Source organism: Semicossyphus pulcher, unplaced genomic scaffold (genome assembly GCF_022749685.1).
Source record: "Semicossyphus pulcher isolate SPU_LCO1_2020_fin unplaced genomic scaffold, fSemPul1.0.p SCAF_17, whole genome shotgun sequence".
NCBI lineage: Eukaryota > Metazoa > Chordata > Actinopteri > Labriformes > Labridae > Semicossyphus > Semicossyphus pulcher.
Window position 1 is genome coordinate 12,388,019 of NW_027211681.1, and position 18,337 is coordinate 12,406,355.

Genomic DNA, 18,337 nt, shown 5'->3' on the forward strand with positions numbered 1-18,337 from the left:
TAGTAGTTGCGCTTTAATTTTACGTCATGGGAATCCCACGAACCTATTGGTCAAATTGATATTATACACGCCCTCTGTCGTGCTGATTCAGTCTCTGATTGGCTCTCCTTAACATCACTCCCTTCCTTCATGCACCCAATGACCGACTGCTCGTGGCGTTTTATACCCTCCTCTGCGACCGCATTGCTACAAAGTTTACTGTAGCTAGTAGCTACATTTGAATGCTAGCGGCGGAGTTTTTAACTTATTACACCGCTTCAGCGCCTAAGAAGTTCTTGTTACACTTCTGTTTGTCTTAATAGTAACGTAAACCGCTGTGTGTGTGGTCTGAAGACGATAAAGACTCTGATCCGTTTGAAAACACTGAGCTCAGCTTTCTATCCGCTGTCGATTTATTGGTAGACCGGGGTCTTTTTTCTGGTGCTTCTCCATGGGAAGGTGGTTGTTGACTCGCTAACATCAGCACGAGTGTTGCTCCAACGTTGAGTTTGGGGCATGTGCTCTCTGTTGTTTAATTTTTGACAGTTTTCGGTCACACAGCTATCCTGAGTTTTGTATTTTCTTACTCAAAGATGTGTTTAGTGATGGTGTAGAAGTTTGAAGCACCCATAGTTAGTTTTTAGAGAGAAACTGCCTGAGGTAATAACGGACGAGTTTAACGGGTTTTTTGGGGGGAGAAACGTCGCTAAAAACCACACTGGCTCAGTAGCAACATGCCCATTAGGCGTTTTGGGGGTCACAGGTCTCTGGTATCTCACTCTCAAACTACAAAGCTGTCTTATGGTTACAACAGAATGAATATTTCAAGAAGTGGCTACCGTGTGTTTTCTGCCAACTCCACCACCGCGTGCACCGAGCTGGCCAAGAAGATAACAGAGTAAGCGAGCTTTAATTACAATACATTAAGAATTAATGTCATTTAATGTCTGTGAATTTGCTGATTAGCCTGTCTTTGTTACCCGCCATGTCCCTGACAGTAATGGGATTCATATCTGCAGGTGACCTCAGGCTAGTGGGTGTGTATTGTTTTTGAATCTCTTGAAGTTCAGAAAGTCTTTACAAACAAATACTCAGAGACAAACTGTACATATGAAAGTTTAATGATTAACGTAAACTCGCTCATATACATGTACTCTTATACCATTTGATTCAGCACTTTCTTAAGTGTAAAATGTCAATGTTTTAGCTTTTGAAGGCGTCATTGACTGTAAAGCTTGTTTTTTCCTCAATCACCATTTCCATTAAAAGAATAATTGCAGATCTCTATACAGTTAAGATGAAAGAGTTGTTTTATTAGATTACAGCTAATCTGGTCTTTTTTGTCTTAGCCTGGGACACACAAAGGACCTGCCAGTGAGAATAACTCTGATGAAAGGAGCATACTCTGCAGACACCGCTCTGTCAGAGCGTAAACAAAGCACACATACTATACACTGGATGTTATCGTGCCAAGCCAGACATTATTAAATGGGCAGTGACTCATTGAAATGATTATTGGTTTGGTAGGTAGCATGCATCTGAACAATATCTGTTCGCAGTTCTTATGAAACCCATAACTGGCTGACCCAGATCCCTTCAGACACCAATATCTTCTGTTGTTGGTGTACTGAAAACAGGGAGCAGCCGTGTTTTTCTCTGCCCAGCAGACTTGTCAGCCAGTCAGCAGAAGTTGCATTGCTCGCACAGTGAGAAACAGCTTAGCTCTCTCAGTGTTCACAGTTTGGCAACATTGCAGAACATTGTTGGGGTGATTGTGCTGCTGTCCTGCTAAGTAGGTTTTTTTTTTTGTGTGGAGCAAAGGTTAAATAACAACATGAGCACGTAAAACATGTTAATGAATACTGAACTCAATATTTACTCTGAGGTGCACATGGTGTCTGGGCTTTGTGTAAGCAACCCGGGAGCTGATGTCACTTTGATATTTGATATTTTACTGAATGTAATATATGGAATGCAGGGTTTCCTTTTGCAATATTCTTCGAGCTTTCCCCTGTAAGACAAATAGAGTTTAAAAAAATACTTCAGACATGTCTCAGATTAATGTTTTATTTAAAATTGGAAATGGTTGAGTGATGTAAACAGGGTGAGGCCAAAGAGGCAGAATAGCTTGTTTTTGCCTTGCGGGATCCCATCAGAACGTCCTTGAAGAGGAGCCTCCCGCTGTCACCGAGCCAAACCCTCACTGATGTTCGGCATGTTTTTAACAGCAATCAAGTTCACTCATTATAACTGGCGCTGATGTGTGGCTGTTTGATATTAAAATTTACAGTGTGATTATCAGCCCAAGGAAGAGCTGTGTACATGGTGCCTGGGCCTGTCCACAGTTTGACTTGATACAACAGGACTGTTCGTAACTTTAGTTTGTAACACATTTTTGTAACTTGGAACTTGTTTTTCCAGTTTATAGGTGGCAACAGTAATAAATAATATTAATATTAATATAGCTGTGACGGTTTGGAAGAATGTTAGTGATTAGCTGGAGATTGTCCTTTCAATACATTGGGTTATTAAATGTCCCTAAGATTGTAAACACTTGTGTAGTACAAGCAGAAGAATTTACACATCAATTAATTGAACACATAAAGGTGTGTGTTGTTGTTTTAACTCTCTGTGGTCTGTTTTAACTCTGTTTTTATAGACGCCTGGGTGTGGAGTTGGGCAAGTCAGTGGTTTACCAAGAGTCAAATACAGGTAAGGCTGATAAATGCCCTCATGTCCCTCATATCCACATTAATGGCCTAAAAAAGGAGCTGTGGTTTATGATGGGCTCCCTCGGCGTTGCTCTTGAACCCAGCATGATTGTATTTTATTGATTGTTTTTGTCTTTCAGAGACCAGAGTGGATGTCAAAGAATCTGTCCGTGGACAAGACATCTTTATCATTCAGACCATTCCCAGGTGAGACCGGAGGATGCTCTTGAAGCCTTTAATGTTTTATCACTTTGTAATGTGACAAACCCTCAGAGAATTGTCACACAACTCTTCCTAGTTTTTAAGTCTCTTATGTTTGGTTCTGCAGCCTTTTCTCTGGTAGTAGCCACAACATTTTATTTTGTGATGAAGCTGAATGTGTTGCTGCTGTAACAATCTCAGTAGCTAAACCAGTAATCTACATCTACTTTATGTCTTGTCTTTTGCTTTGACCATCAAGATTACTGAGACATTACGGGAGGTTCGAGTCCAAATGACATTCCCTTCTGCAGGAAGTAGAACAAGGAAGATAATACTTATTATGGCCACTTCACTTTAACCAGTCTTTTCTCATGTTTGTCTTCGTTAATCAGTAATTAGCCAGATAAGCACGTTCTGAAGATAGACACAGTTCACAGGGGAGACGTCACATATTGAGCTTCCTGTATTGAGTGTGTGCAGATCCAGCAGGGCCACTGACCCGTCTGTGTAGGAGCTCTGGTTTCAACAAACCGTCGAGGCCAAAACGGATACGTACAGTGTCCTGTTACACCAACTGCTCTTCATCTTTCTAATGTAGTGGAACTGTCCGAGTTATCAAAATATCAACCATCACTGTAGTGTATGAAAGCTTTGATTTCTATCCAGTGGGATATTGATTTAAAAATGTCCTGTGAGCTGTCTTTTCTTACTTGCCTTGTCTTTTTCCTGGACAGAACCTCATGTAAATGTCATGTTAGCTAATGCAGTGTTTCTTTTGGTAATCAAATATGTTCCAGTAACTTTGACAGTCATTTTTGGCTCGAGTATCAAAGCAAAACCTGGTTAAGGTGGAGTCCATCACTCCCATTAACACATCCTTCTGTTCATTTTCAGATCCACTCTAAGCTCAGACTTATTGCACACCAGCACAATGCCTTTGCGGGGTTATGACATCTGAAAAAATGTTTTGAATTGATTGTGTATTTTCTCAGAGATGTCAACACGGCCATCATGGAGCTGCTGGTCATGGCTTACGCCCTGAAGACGTCCTGTGCGAAGAACATCATTGGCGTCATTCCCTACTTTCCGTACAGCAAGCAGTGCAAGATGAGGAAGAGAGGATCCATCGTCTGCAAGCTGCTCGCATCCATGTTAGCTATAGCTGGTACGGACTGTGTATTAGGATTTCTTCTCTGTCATTATTGATCTGTTATTTAGCAGTCGCTCCAGCAAGTTCCAAAAGTTGCGTTCCCGCAAATTCAACCAATTTCCCTGCGTGGGTGAAGTCATATTGATCCCCTGAGGTCTGTAACAGAGGGTAGTTTCACTGTTTCTTTAATATGTTTGTATGTCTGCGTACTAGAGATGGACTTTTGTGAAGCAGACAGCTGATCCTTTCATACAAGGCACCATGTGATTGTCTCTCTTTCATAACTAATCCGGCCTCAAACTACAGTCTTTAAGGAGACTCTAATATAGACTAGTACAGTATAAATGTAACGAATAATGTGTAGATTCCCCTTTATGGCTATATGGCTTTAGTGTTATTCAGTTTTTCCGCATTTTATTGGCATCTTGTCACTGAAATTGTCCGGTGGAAGTGATGTCTCAAGACACATAGATTACTTTATTACAGTGTTTGTCCCAGTCGCTCACAGTGGATGTGTAATGACTTAAATTGGAGAAAAAAAGCCTTAAAACGTCACAACTTGCATTGCAAAATTCAAAATCAGTCCTCGAAATCAAGTATTTTTGGCCGCAATAACCAAAAATCCTGGAGGGACTGATTTATATCACTGAATGAAGGCACTGATAAACAGACAAAAACACAACATTAAGTGACCTGCCCTGTTAATGCAGGGAGGACTGTCGAGCTATTTATGAATATGTTCTGGCTTTGATGACAGATGGGATCGTCTCAGTTCAAGTCTGGCTAATTTGAAGTTGACAGGCGGCAGACAAAATCATCAGTTAGTGTGTGATGTATAAAGATTGTAAACCAAATCAAACTGAATTGTGGGTATCTACTGCCTTATGTGATATATATTTTTGCTCCATGTAACTTATAACTGTTTCTTTCCCCCCTTAATTTATATCCTTAATAATTCCTCTGCATTCCAGTTGTATAAGACATGTCTCAATTAAGAACTTTGGTGTTGCAGGACTAACTCACATCATCACCGTGGACCTCCACCAGAAAGAAATCCAGGGATTCTTCAGCTTCCCTGTTGACAACCTGAGAGCTTCCCCCTTCCTCATCCAGTACATCCAGGAGGAGGTGAAGCTACACTTTCTGTAATTGTGCAACAGACACTGTCACAACGATGATGGGTTTTTACTGTACATCAAAGAGAGAGTTTTGGAACCCATTTATTGCTGAATATCTTTATCTTATGTAAGGTGAAAGGTCAGTTTCACGTTCTTTCTTTCCTCAGATCCCGGACTACAGGAACGCTATTATTGTTGCAAAGTCTCCTTCAGCAGCCAAAAGGTAAGAAGACGCGCAGAACTTGCATATCTTAAACATCTCCTGCTGTCACAGTGGCCGTTTTCTGTCTTTAACATTACTGTGCTTTGGTCTTTTCATATTACCACTTCAAGTCTGTCCTGTGCAAACTTCTTTCTGCTCTTTTTCTGCCTTTTGTATTTGTCTGTATGTGTTGTGTTTGTCAGTTTCTTTGACTCTTGTGTGTCTGCGTGTCCGTCTGTCTCAGAGCTCAGTCCTACGCTGAGAGGCTGCGGCTCGGTCTGGCAGTGTTGCACGGGGAGGCCAACCACTCGGAGTCGGACATGACGGATGGTCGACAGTCTCCCCCCTTGTCCCGCACCACCACAGGACACACCGGCCTGGAGCTGCCATGTAAGACACAACACAGCGACATGCCCACTAACCCGTTCCTCTGTTTGTGTTTCATCTTTTTCCTTAACCTCTCACATTCATTTAAAATTATTTTTTGGTGGAATTACTGACAAACGATCATAAACTAAAGTTGTTTTCCCTAAATTGGTAAACATATGAACCCAAAGATGATTTTTATGAGATCAAAATTCCTCCGGGTTAGACTCAGTTGCAGGGCTAAACCCCAACTCACAGTTTAAGTTTTCTTTCAAAACTGCCTAAAATAGACATGTTATGACTGGAGACGTTGCCCTCCAGTTATGTGTAACCAGACAGTTTTTCAGCATGTTTCGGGTCACCCTTGCCCCAGGTGTTGGGTTAGCCAGATGTGAAATACTGCAGGCGCTTGCTGACATTACTGACCCCGTTTTTCCTTCCTCAGCCAGGTTCCCTCCTCATCTCATCTGGTCCTATTTCCTCTTCTTTCAGTTGATTCACCATCTCACCCTTTCACCCCCCTGAACTTGGAAGTATGCTCTCTATCAGCCTCATCTTTTTCTCTCCAGAAGCAGCTGAATCAATTTCGTTCCAGCCATTTCTTCCTCTCTGCCTTTACACATGCATCAATTACATGAAATGTCACTTTCTTGTATAAAAAGTTTTTCAACTCTTCACACTGCTGCTCTGGGATCTTGAACCATCTCCCCTGATAACAGTGACAAACTTTGTCGTTGTCTGATTGTTGTCTTTGTAATTGTGCATTAATATTTTCTGTTCCGTCCTTTCTTTTGCCAACGCAGGTGTCAGACATCATGTCCCATTCCCTGGGATAGAGCTCCCAAGTATGATCAGAACACTTGAATGCATTTGTGCTTCCTGTTGGTTTGTTTGTCTTTCTGCATGGAACGACAGAATGTGTCACTGAGGGCATCCACTTCATTTTACATGTTGAAATTCAAGAATTAAAGTGACAGTAGTCCAATAATAGAATTTGGCTGCATCTCTCTGACATCAGAGGGAAAGAAAAACAACAGAAACACTTGCTCACACTCTCAGCTCTACACTAGCCACCTGTTCAGGTTGTATACCTAGGCTCTCTCCAAATGTCAGCAGGATAGGCTGTATCTCCAACAGTCAGTCAGGTGTTGTCTGGTTTGGTTTTGATTAGTTCTTATCTGCTGCATTTTTTATTTCGTATTCTTAGGATACTGATCAGTGCACACACTATTTACTTCTACAAAGTATATGAGTATCTCTCACCGGAGTTAAATCAAAGCCGCCTTGAATATTGATGCCATCCTTATCGATGGTATTTCACACGCTCACCGCAGCTTACTGCTGACGTTACAAAGGAATGTAGGACATGCATTAGTTTTTCCAGCTGTGTTCTCTGAGTGAGCGCTTTGATTCTTCTACAACAGATCAGTCCAAAAACAAAAATTCAAGGGGTTTCTTTCTTTTTGTTTGTTTACATCAATGTCGAAGTGGATTTTTTTGCAATTATATTCAAATTAATTAAAAAAAAAGCTGTTGGAACACATCATCTAAACCAGGTTTATATGTGACTTATTCCAACCAGTTGCTGTTTTTATGACAAACCCCGTCTGTCAGTTTATGTTTAGTGCTAAGCGCAGGAAGCTGCACTGTCCTGTTACACTGAGAAACACTTGAATCATAAGGTGGATAATTGTTTTCATCTAAGTGTCAATTAAATTAGTTGGAAGCCCTCAGTCTCACATCCTCTCGAGTTAAATGAATTTGTTTTCTGTGAAATAAAAGTTATTACTGGACCAAGTAACTGTGACGTGAACAACATGAGTCAAGTTATCTTAGTCAACACAGCTGTGAGAACCTCAGGCTTTAGGATATTAAATTTAATGGTTGGACAAACGAAGTTATTTATTATGGCTCATGCTATTTAATTCTCCTACTAGAAATACAGATGTCTTTACACACTGTTGAACAGATTCTAAATTCAGCTCAGGTCGTCGGCTCATGGTTTGCTTGACTCTCTTGTTAAAAAAACAACAACCCTTGATTGAATATAGATTCTAGTGTCTTGGTTTCCTTTTCAGCCCGTTCAAAAATGTTTTTAATCTTTTGTTTTTTGCACAGAGAACTTTCTGGATGGTCTTGTGATGGATTCTGAAAATGACCTCTGTCCCTGCCTTGCTGTTGTTGGAGGAGGGTTACTGTTTTGCTCAGGGCCTCAGTGTGGGGGACCTTACGAGTCAGATTTGCTGGGTTTCAGACCTGGATTGATTATTACTTGAAATCCCGTCAACTACATGAATTAATTTTTTTCCTATTGGGGTTATTTTCAGCTCAATTTAGGGGCGGGGCATATATGAGCTTGAAAAAGTCATTCTTTTTACAACATCACTATTGTTATCTTTTGGAAATTGTGATTGATAGGATTACAAATAATGATCTTTCCTGGTCTGTGGTTCCTGAAAGAGGCTCAGTTCAACACCCAGTTGTCCATCTACCACTAAACCAAAATCAGTGACAAGCAGCCGCACAATATAAAACCACCGTAAATCATGGTGCGGATTAAGCAGCCATTTGTCACAGAAAGTCTGAGTTGTCCTGCTGTTACTGGATTGGTTCTGTGGTAGCTGGAAGCTTGTTCGGGTACAGCTGTCTTGCATGACGTTTGCGAATTTGTTTGTCAAGTCCCTTTTCACCAAATCTCCCCTCATTTGACCTTCAAGAACTCGTTTTACCGGGGTTACCGGATAGATTTAACTCTTTTTACAAAATGTCATTTTTTCTTTATCTGTGTCTTTCAGTGATGATGGCGAAGGAGAAGCCGCCCATCACTGTGGTTGGAGATGTAGGAGGCAGAATCGCCATCATTATCGTGAGTCCAGAAGCTCTCATATGATTCATTAAAACAATTCATCATATTGGAAAATCTGATCTCCATCAACGCATCTGTAATGAAAGATAAAGCAAGACGAATTGCTTCAATATGAATCCTTTGTTTGAAAAAAAAAGATCTGCATCAGAGCTTAAAAGCAGTTTTAAAAAGGTCAATGACTTGAAGGAGTTCAGGTCGGTACAGTCTCTGATGTGTTTGGGTAGAGAGCTCTAGAGGGAGGGGGCAGCTATGGAGAAAGCTCTGTCACCCCAGGTTCGGTGCTTGGTTCTGAGTGGCGGAGAGAGGAGGTTTGCATCAGAGGAGCGGAGGAGCAGCAGATTTCTGGGTGTGTTGGAATTTATTGAGGACTGTGGAGGATGAACCATATAGGATGCTGTTGCAGTAGTCGATTCTGGATGTGATGAAAGCATGGATCAGGGTTTCGGCAGCAGAGAAAGAGTGATGTACGGAGACGAGCGATGTTTTTGAGATGGAAAAAGGCAGTCCTGGTGATTTGATTGGCGTGTTGTTCAAAGCTGAGGTTGCTGTCGAGAATGACTCCAAGGTTGCGCTTGTGCGGTGAGACAGAGTGGAATTGTCAATTGTTAGGCAGAAGTCGTGGGCGGTGTTAGTGATGGTTATTATGTCCGATTTTTCACAGTTGAGGTGGAGGAAGTTTGTTATACTGTAAGAGGGACGGCTTCACATATTAAGTTAACTGATTTTGGGAGGTTGTTCATATGCAGGTCTATGTGACAGTTTATTTTCCATGTGGCATTACTTAGTTGTTTTGCAGCTATTGTCTGGTTCAGTATGTTCATTGCTAATGTTTCTCATAAGGGGGGAACATGATAGAAATAATCAAAGCAATGGAACTTTTTGTAGTGATGTTTGTACTTTAATTTGATTTTTCTATATGAGTATTCCAGAAATCAATATATATATATATATTTTTCTTCTAATCCTGTTCCCTTTTTGTCGTGTGATGCTCAACCCAGGATGACATCATAGATGATGTGGAGGAATATGTTGCAGCAGCAGAAATCCTGAAGGAGAGGGGAGCCTACAAGATCTACATCATGGCTACACACGGCCTGCTGTCTGCAGAGGCACCCAGACTAATAGAGGAGTCTGCTATTGATGAGGTAAAATCATTTGGAGGATGTCTTCATATGTTGTCACAATGTTAAGATTCAAAGGTCAACATTAGGACAAAGCTGACGTATAACTATTTTCAATACACAAAACACAAGACACAAATGACATTTTTATTCAGATGTTTTACTGATCCTACATCAGGAGAGTGCACAAAATTAGTATGGGGTTTGTTTTTATTCATAATACCATGTACATGTGAATCATACCTAATTCCCAGGGTGCACCACCTCACTTACCCTCCAACTATCACTTGCAGATTTATCAAGTTGAACAAAGTATGTTATGAAGAAGCCCCATAGTTAGTCCTGATATTTTTAGCTTGAGAAGAAGTTCAAGTGCTACCTGAGAGCACAAAAGGAGTTATAGCGCTGCCACTAAAATGCATTAAAGCTGTTGTATTGTGCCTCCAGGTAGTGGTGACCAACACTGTCCCTCATGAGGTGCAGAAGCTGCAGTGCCCAAAAATCAAGACGGTGGACGTCAGTATGATCCTGGCTGAGGCCATCAGACGAATCCACAACGGAGAGTCCATGGCCTATCTGTTCCGCAACATCGCTGTGGACGACTGAGGCAACACACACACACACACATTCACATTCCTGCTAACATTACCAAGCGCACACACCAATGACCAAGAGTCAGATTTCCTCCAGCCTGTGTCTGTTGTTCCTGTTTGTTTTGCAGATAAACATGTAAACAGAAACCGGCTGCATTACCTGTATGTTACATATGAAGCATCTGACCGCTGCTTTGTTTCTCTGTTACATAGTGGGACTGCACCTACCATGCATCTGTTACACTTCACTAATATAAGCTTCCTATTATTAGAAAACACACATGGCACAACATAATGTACAATGTGCAGCCTTTCAGCAAGCTGCAGAATTTGGCAAATAAAACAATTGTTCTCGGGTGAGCAACCTTCTGTCATTATTTTACTGTGTGCATGTAAAGTGACCCAGGCTTGGCTGTGCTAAGCCTGAGTAACTGGATGACTGTAACACTGTGCTACAGCTGGCAGTAGTAAGTATGGTTTGCGTTTTGAAGTGTGAAGACATTTCTGGAACCGTCACAAATGTGCAGTGCAGTTTTTTTTCACGCCTGAAACTAAACTTTCAGTAGCAGTTTCAGTCACAGCCGAGGCTGCTGCTTTATGAAGCATGGGATAGTATGACATGTCAAGCTGCAGTGTTCAGTTGCAGTTTGACATTTGGTGTGAGTTTTATGATCACTTTTAAATAGGCTCTGTTTTGTTTGAGGCTTCCGTAATTTTAGGGTTGCAGTATATATCACAGAGTTCAGCTCCTGTCAGGACAGAGTACTGTGTAGGAGAAAGATATGGTTGTACAGAGGGTTGGTGGGATTTGATTGCTGCAATGTGCCTTTATTTTGTTGTATTTTTAAATCTTATTACAGAACAGATCCAACAAAAGGGTAAATAAACCTTTGCATGCCAGCTAAAATTACTAGATGGTAGAAAAGCTCGAGCTTGCTGTGACCAATTTTGATTTATTTTTAAGCGGCATCTGGGACTTTCTGGGTATACAGCAAATATTCAATCTTAATTTGCCTTTAAGTAACACTTCAAAATGTGAATTCAATTGTTCATGCATTCTTTGTTTATGGTCTCTGCTATAAATAGGCGACTTATTCACAAGTGTATGTTACACATCGACACATGACCCATGGAGACTGGGTCAGAGTGAATATAAAAACATGACGCATCATGCAGATATTTTTACACTTCCACAGAAGAAGGGTAAAAAAAGTAAAATGAGCATGTGAATAGACAAAAAATACGTCTTAGTTTATATCCAGACATTACACAGACTGCTGACATTTCATTGCACTCAACTTAAAAGTCTTGCCGTGTTCTGCCCTGGACCCTGAACTTGTTCTAAACGCCTCAGAGTGGCTTTAATCTGCTGAGGAGCTTTGACCAAGTCCAGGGGCAAAGGCTTCTTAGAAAATGAGTCACAACTGTATGAATGGCCTCCATAACAAAGGGTAAAATCAAAACACTGAATGCTAATAAAAATTTGTTACATTTTAAGAGAAGTGTACACAAAATCTTCTGAAATATCCACCTCTGACATGAATAAAAGCAGAACTCTGCGTTAGGAGATGACAAATCCACACACCTGCGTGACTGTGAAGCTGCTGGGCCTCCTTTCCTTCGCAAATGATCAAGAGCAGAGTGCGGAAGAATGGTTAAATGTGGACTGAAAGAGGAACTGCCCGCAAACGTTTGCCCCGGCCACTTCCTCAAATTAAAACAGGAAACTTAGTTCACTGTAATCTGATGGAGTTGTGTGTGTGTGTGTGTGTGTGTGTGTGTGTGTGTGTGTGTGTGTGTGTGTGTGCGCTATGGGGGGGTCTTGGAACCTGACCACCATCAATGTCTGCTCGGCAGGTTGCATTTAGGGGAACCGTGCACAACTGTTTCAGGAACTGAACAGCGATCCGTTTTGTCCACCGGTTTAACAGGAGTTTAGTATTCAAATTCTGTCACGCTCTAGGCCAGCTCATTTCACTGAGTCTAACTGTGACTGCTGCGCCCTCAGGCCTGCAACCAGTTGGCAAAGTTTACACTACGTTGTTAATCGGGATGTCACACTTGCTTTCAGCTTAAGTCGAAACTATTTTGCAGAGATGTGAAACGTGTTTGTATTATTCAGGCTTCTTCAGTTGTCAACCGTAAGCTAAAGTGTGGTTTGAGGTTCATAAAGCCTGCTTTGATTGATTGAAGACGCGCCTTTCGCTCAGACTGATGACACGCAAGCACACGTTTCTTTGAACACTGACGAAACTTAAGAGGATGATAACACAACATAGTGACGTCTGTGTCAACATCAACACCTCTCCTTGATCTGTTATTTCAAGGTTCATGGTTGAAGCTTTATAGGATGACAAAAGTCGGCACTAAGGTGACGCTGTGTTCCCCGTGTGTGAGTGAATGTAATGTGTGTTTTTCCTCAACAGATGGCACCAGAGGTCTTAAAATACTGGAAGATGTCAACAAGAACTGGAACAACACAGACTGCTTTTTACTACTCTTAAGTCACATTTCAAGATTTCACAGATGACATAAAATGTTAGTGTAAAAGTGGAAAGCTAACATGGTTTTTAAGGCTCTGTTACACATGCATTACTCTAACAAGCACATGCCTCTAATCTTAATTATGTATATTTCATAATCATCGTTTGCTTTCTAGTCTTTCTTTGTTTTGCACCTGACGGGCACTCATAATATCTGTGGCCTGTTTGCTTTAACAAGCGTTATACGGTGAGATATTTAAGAGCTGCTCTCTTCAGAAAGATCACCTGACTCCATAAAGAGATCATCTCTCTAATAGGTTTTAAAATTCCACTTAGGGTGGACAAAAATATTAATCATATTTGTCCTTCACACGTTTGTAAATTTAATCATAAATATTGTAGTTATAAAAACTGTATTCCTGCAATATGTATCAATATCGTGTGTTTAATCTTAGAAGGAACTGCTTAAATGTTCATGTAATTAATGATCCATTTATTATTTAACAAACTCACCTCTTTTATATAACTCCTAACGTTTGCACAATCATGCATATAACATCAACATCTAAATGAGACACACATCACTCTTTATCTGCTTATGTTTTTATTACACATTAAAATCAACTTTCCACTTACATTTGTAAAATAAACAGCAACATAATAACGTGTGACAATATGTCATAGTAAAAAAAAAAAATCAGATTTATAAAAAGAACAGTCTGAAAACATTTGGATGATCATCTCAAAATAAAAAGTGCATTTACAGTTTACTTTTGCATTTCACCCCTTTTTTTTTTTAAATACAAGAGGCAGGCATGCTTATTGGCAAAATTTGAATTGAATACAAAAAACTTCATACTTCACATCATGATGCGTTACAGCTGAATTATTAAGTTACATGAAACGTACGACCTCGGCACAAACCACAACACAGACGCACACGTTCTCACGGTAGACAGTGTGTTGGAAACAGTCCAGATATCTTTTTAATTGAAAACCCAAAAGTCTTACATTGATCTAAACACAAGCAGCATGTCACCAAATAAGCAGCAACAACATTACATAGAGTAAACAACTGAGTAATAAATGCTTCCTCCGTCTTTCCCCTGGCAGTTTGTTAAAGTCCAGCCTTAACACCATCTCTTCCTCGGGTTCTCAGATGTGTGCCCTGAAGGGTCTCTGTCGCTCCAGATTCATTAATCTCAGTCAGGCAGCTCTTCACTTCACACCTTCTGACTGAGTCAGTCAGGCTTTTCTCTTCGCTCCACAACACAACCCCTCTGCCTCTCATCTTATGTCCCCTCATGAATCAAAACATCACCACCCCTCCTCTGTCTCACATTACGACAGAATACAGCTGTTGGTCTTGTTCATGGGCGGCCGGAAGTTGGTGTCTTTGGGAAAGGTCTCCCTGCGTCTGCGTAGCGCCGGGCTGAGGCGGCTGGGAAGGTTCGCCTGCTGCAGGAGCTCCTTGAACACCTCCACCACGTTGGCGTTCTCCTTCGCCGAAGCTTCCAGGTAACTGTTGTTCCAGTCCATCTCCACGGTCGACAGCACGTCCTTGTTGGACACCTGACGCTCCTCCTCCCGGTCCATCTTGTTCCCCACCACCACGATTGGCGTGTATTTGTCCTCCTTGATCTCCAGAATCTCATCCCTGAGGCTCTTCACTGCCTCCAGCGACTCCGGGTCATCCACGGCGTACACCAGTGCGAAGGCGTCGCTGTTTTGGATGGAGAGCTTCCGCATTGCCGGGAAGGAGTAGCTGCCACTGGTGTCCAGGATCTCCACTGTGATCTTGACCCCTCCAATGTCGTACTCCTTGCTGTGCATCTCCTCCACTGTGCGCCGGTGTTTGGGCTCAAACTTGTCTTGGAGGAAGCGTTGGATCAAGGCTGTCTTGCCCACTCCTGCTGCCCCCAGAAACACTAGACGCACCTGGGTCTTCTCCTTCACCTCCAGAGACATGCTGCTCTTTTGTTTTGGAAACAAAGTGTGTAAAGGAAATATCCAGAACACTTCCTAACTTCCTCTCAGTGGTCAAAGCAGCTGCTGTAAAACAGTTATAAATTTCAATCAAGTTTCCTGAGACTCCTTTCCTTGCTTTTTTAACAATCTCCAAGTTTTGTTAAGCAGCAGCTCTCTGTCAAAGCTCCTCAAAGTTGTGCATTGAGTGCTCCTCTATGTCTGATCCCACACACTGCCTTTTATGCCTGTTTTGGTGAGAGCGTCCATGCCCTCCTGCAGCTGCAGCCAATCCGACGTCAGCAGCCTGTTGGAGTGCAATAGCTAGGCAACCAATGAAGACAGATCATGTAAATCAGTGTACAGGGACAGAGGAGGGATTCACAGCAAGCGGAGCACTGAATGCTGCTAGAGGAGGATCCTGATTAGAATGTCTGGGGGTCACAGAGTACCTTAGAGAAGGGACGTCTTCTGCATTTCTGATCTATATAATTCAGTTCATGCAGAGTGCCGTTACAGAGCTGTACATTTATCATGATTGTGTACATATATACAAATATCCGATCCTTAGACTGAAGTTACGATGAATACAGCAGCTTGCTATTAAGTAGTTGTAATAAGAAATCTGTATTTTCACAACACATACCAGTAGGTCAATATCATGAGTCAAATCTGCATCCAGTCCAAAATGTATTGACTACCTTCTTCCCCCATGTGACATCCTTCTTCAGAGTTTAATGAAAACGGTAGTTTTTTCTGCAGTCCTCCTGAGATAAAGGCAAACAATTGGTGCAGAGAGGTAATTGCATTGGGCTCAATATATCAATTTCGGTGAGGCAACAAAGGGCAAATTTATATGCGTAGCACCATTCAACAGCTAGGCAATTGGGGCTTTACGTAAGAAACACAGGCATTAAAATATACAACGGAAACACAGGAAAATATTAAGTCACAAATGTATGATTTTAAAAGAATTAAGATACAGATGACTTTAAGCTACAGTTGAATATAAGAAATGCAGTGCAGTAGAGTGCCATAATTTACATACAAAATGAAAACCCTCTAAGGAATGGAGCCTTTACATTTGCAGTATTACAGACTCACACTGTGGCGACATTCACGGAAAAGAATCACAAGCGGCGCCCACTTAGTGACGCGTTTTCCATCACCCAGCAGCTGTTGGTCGGCCAGAGAGGGTAGGCGGAGTTAAGCGGCTGCTCTTTCCGGTCAAAAAGAAGTGAAAATCCAAAGAAAAAGAAACAAAGTGGACGCTCAGATACAGACGAACCGTCAGTGAGGAAGATCAAGAGTTAAAACCGTAACAAAGGGAGCCAACCGTGGATGTTTGGATATTTGGAAGTGTACTCCTGTAGTTGCTATATTGCCATGAGGTCAAAGAGAACTATAACCGTTTAGTAGGACTTCTTTATTCACAGTATACTTTTGATTTAATTCTTTGAGACACGTGAGACATGAGGCTAGTTATATACCCCACTTTCTTGGGCTGATTTTGGACTCCAGCAGCAGCTGCAGTTCACTTTTTACCACCAAAGACCCTCGGCGCCCGAAAGAGCATTTAGGTCAATACCTTGGTAATCCGCAAGAAATCATTTGTGAATCTTTCGGCCCCTTCTTTATTATTTAGCTACTATGAATGCAGAACTAGCAACTATAGCTTTTTGATCTCCATGCAGTCAGACTACCCCTTCTCCCCTTTTGTTGTATCGTTCTCCATTTGTAAAAGGAAAGTCACAAAAGTTCAAAAGCAGATGCTGAAACGTGATTTCCTTCCTGTGATGTTCATTCTAAAAAATCGAAAAATGCCATTACATAACTTTTCTGTCCAATGACATTTCCGTTGCATACAATTCAAGGAAGAGTAGCTTCAGTCACACATGGCAATGCATGACTGTGAGCCACCTTCAGCTTTCCTTGGTGTCCAATTAAATGTGATGCATTGCCTGTAACTGTCTGAGAACCATTCTTGCCCGCGTGAAGTTTGTCATAGATTGTTCTAGAGGAGTGAGTCTGACTCGTGAGCTTCATAGATTTCCCCCGGGACTTGTGTCATCTCACAGACTGTGCCTCTGCCTGCCTTGTTAGGTTCTGCAACATTGTGGAACCAGGATAAGCTCCAGGGAAAGCGGTTACCCCTCCCAATGTACCCTCAGCATACACTTTTAATATGCACGCATACCGTGTCTCCCAAGGGGGCTGCTGTACCTGCTGGGCAGTGGAGCAGAGCTGAGCACAGTGGGAATATTAGCTGTGGATTTCCTCGTCCTGACACACAGCGTGAGGTTCGCTAATGGCTGCCGTGTCACGCCTGTGGAATTTAAATCTGAATGGTTGTAATCATATTGTCATGACTGTAAAGAGTGTTACTGCTAAAGAAACACATCTTCACATCTCAATGCTTTTATATGACAAAGTAGTAAAGATAGCATTTCAGTGTGATCACTGTTATGGATCTGTCGCAGAGTGAGTTTACTCAAGAGCTCGTTTTAAGTACAGTTCAAAGCTACTTGAGTTCTACTGTCTATTTAACGCTTCTTTAAACAGATACTACATTTTATAGGGTTTTACAGGGCACATTTTCTCCTCCACTACACCTGTCTCATATTCATAGTTACTAGTTATTTTGCTAATGTAAGACTCCCTCCAGATCTATTTTAAGAGCGTTAAAGAGAGTGTTCAATTACAAAATTGAAATATCCATCAATTGACTGTCTATCATTATACCATAACAGTTTATTCCAACCAACTAATCTGATTGGACAAGAATTATTCCATGAGTGCTGATATAGAGTATAACATCACTGGGACTTTTCTCTCTGTGTATCACTCCACCTAAGCCAGGTGTTCTGACTACCGTTATGACCCTTTCCCACCTAAATTTAGCGGGTTGAGGTTTTCAGCGTGTTGGGGTTTTTCAGACCCACGTATAAATGCCGATTGTCTCTTTTCCCATTGCCTTTGAAGTATACTCCTTTCTGTCTCTTTTCTGCCGCGTCACCGTATGACGTCACAAACGCGCCAGAGACAGACAAATAGTAAAGATGTTACGGTGGTTAAGTGTTTATTATATCTAATACTCATACAGTCTGTTTATCAAACTCGGTGCAGACAAATTTCGAACGATGTTCAAGCGCTGCTCGGACGGAGACGGGCAGAATTTTGTAGCTGAGATGACCGGTGAAAAGCCTGGTGTTAGCGGGTGTTGGCAGATTTTTTTTTACCAGCGGGAACGTGGCTTTAGTTAACATTAAAGCAGACTGTGTATGTTTAGACCGATCGATCTGGTACCTCTGAATCACACAGCAGACTCTTATTCCACTGGCAGCTTGAGAAATTTAAACATACAGATAAATGTACATGATAAAAAACTCTGGTAACATGTCGACACAGTGCAGGACAATGTTTGGGTTGCTTGGCAACGACAGTCTAGTTTTAGCTGAGTAGGTGGAGCAAAAAATAATAATCTGTTGTTGATTATTAGCCTACTGTTTAGTTCTATTTGCGGCTTGCATAACTTGTATAAAAGCATATCTCATGAGAGGGAGTGCTGTTATACTGAAAAGC

At 41.5% G+C, this 18,337-nt stretch overlaps 2 protein-coding genes across 3 annotated transcripts; one reads left to right on the forward strand and one right to left on the reverse strand.

The window, feature by feature from the left end:
- The first annotated feature begins 217 nt into the window (after nucleotides 1-217).
- LOC138594880 (phosphoribosyl pyrophosphate synthase-associated protein 1-like) lies at nucleotides 218-10,667 on the forward strand. Of its 2 annotated transcripts, XM_069666152.1 has the most exons (11): nucleotides 218-877; nucleotides 2,639-2,691; nucleotides 2,831-2,897; nucleotides 3,884-4,056; nucleotides 5,054-5,169; nucleotides 5,327-5,382; nucleotides 5,606-5,751; nucleotides 6,531-6,572; nucleotides 8,523-8,593; nucleotides 9,592-9,738; nucleotides 10,162-10,667. In XM_069666152.1, exons 1-11 carry the CDS (start codon nucleotides 714-716, stop codon nucleotides 10,318-10,320), a joined length of 1,194 nt encoding a protein of 397 aa, XP_069522253.1. In that variant the 5' UTR covers nucleotides 218-713; the 3' UTR covers nucleotides 10,321-10,667. The 2 variants fall into 2 exon arrangements, with proteins under 2 accessions (XP_069522253.1, XP_069522254.1); XM_069666153.1 differs by lacking the exon at nucleotides 6,531-6,572.
- A 2,757-nt stretch (nucleotides 10,668-13,424) lies between these two features.
- On the reverse strand, nucleotides 13,425-14,950 carry rasd4 (rasd family member 4). The gene has a single exon (XM_069666266.1). It carries the CDS (start codon nucleotides 14,756-14,758, stop codon nucleotides 14,132-14,134), a length of 627 nt encoding a protein of 208 aa, XP_069522367.1. The 5' UTR covers nucleotides 14,759-14,950; the 3' UTR covers nucleotides 13,425-14,131.
- Nucleotides 14,951-18,337: the final 3,387 nt, after the last annotated feature.

Bases quoted from the DNA above. Each gene is read 5' to 3' on its own strand.
- LOC138594880 (XM_069666152.1), top strand. From the start codon at position 714: ATGCCCATTAGGCGTTTTGGGGGTCACAGGTCTCTGGTATCTCACTCT. The intron at 2,898-3,883 runs GTGAGACCGGAG...GTATTTTCTCAG, and splicing joins ATCATTCAGACCATTCCCAG to AGATGTCAACACGGCCATCA. The intron at 9,739-10,161 runs GTAAAATCATTT...TTGTGCCTCCAG, and splicing joins AGGAGTCTGCTATTGATGAG to GTAGTGGTGACCAACACTGT.
- rasd4 (XM_069666266.1), bottom strand. From the start codon at position 14,758: ATGTCTCTGGAGGTGAAGGAGAAGACCCAGGTGCGTCTAGTGTTTCTG.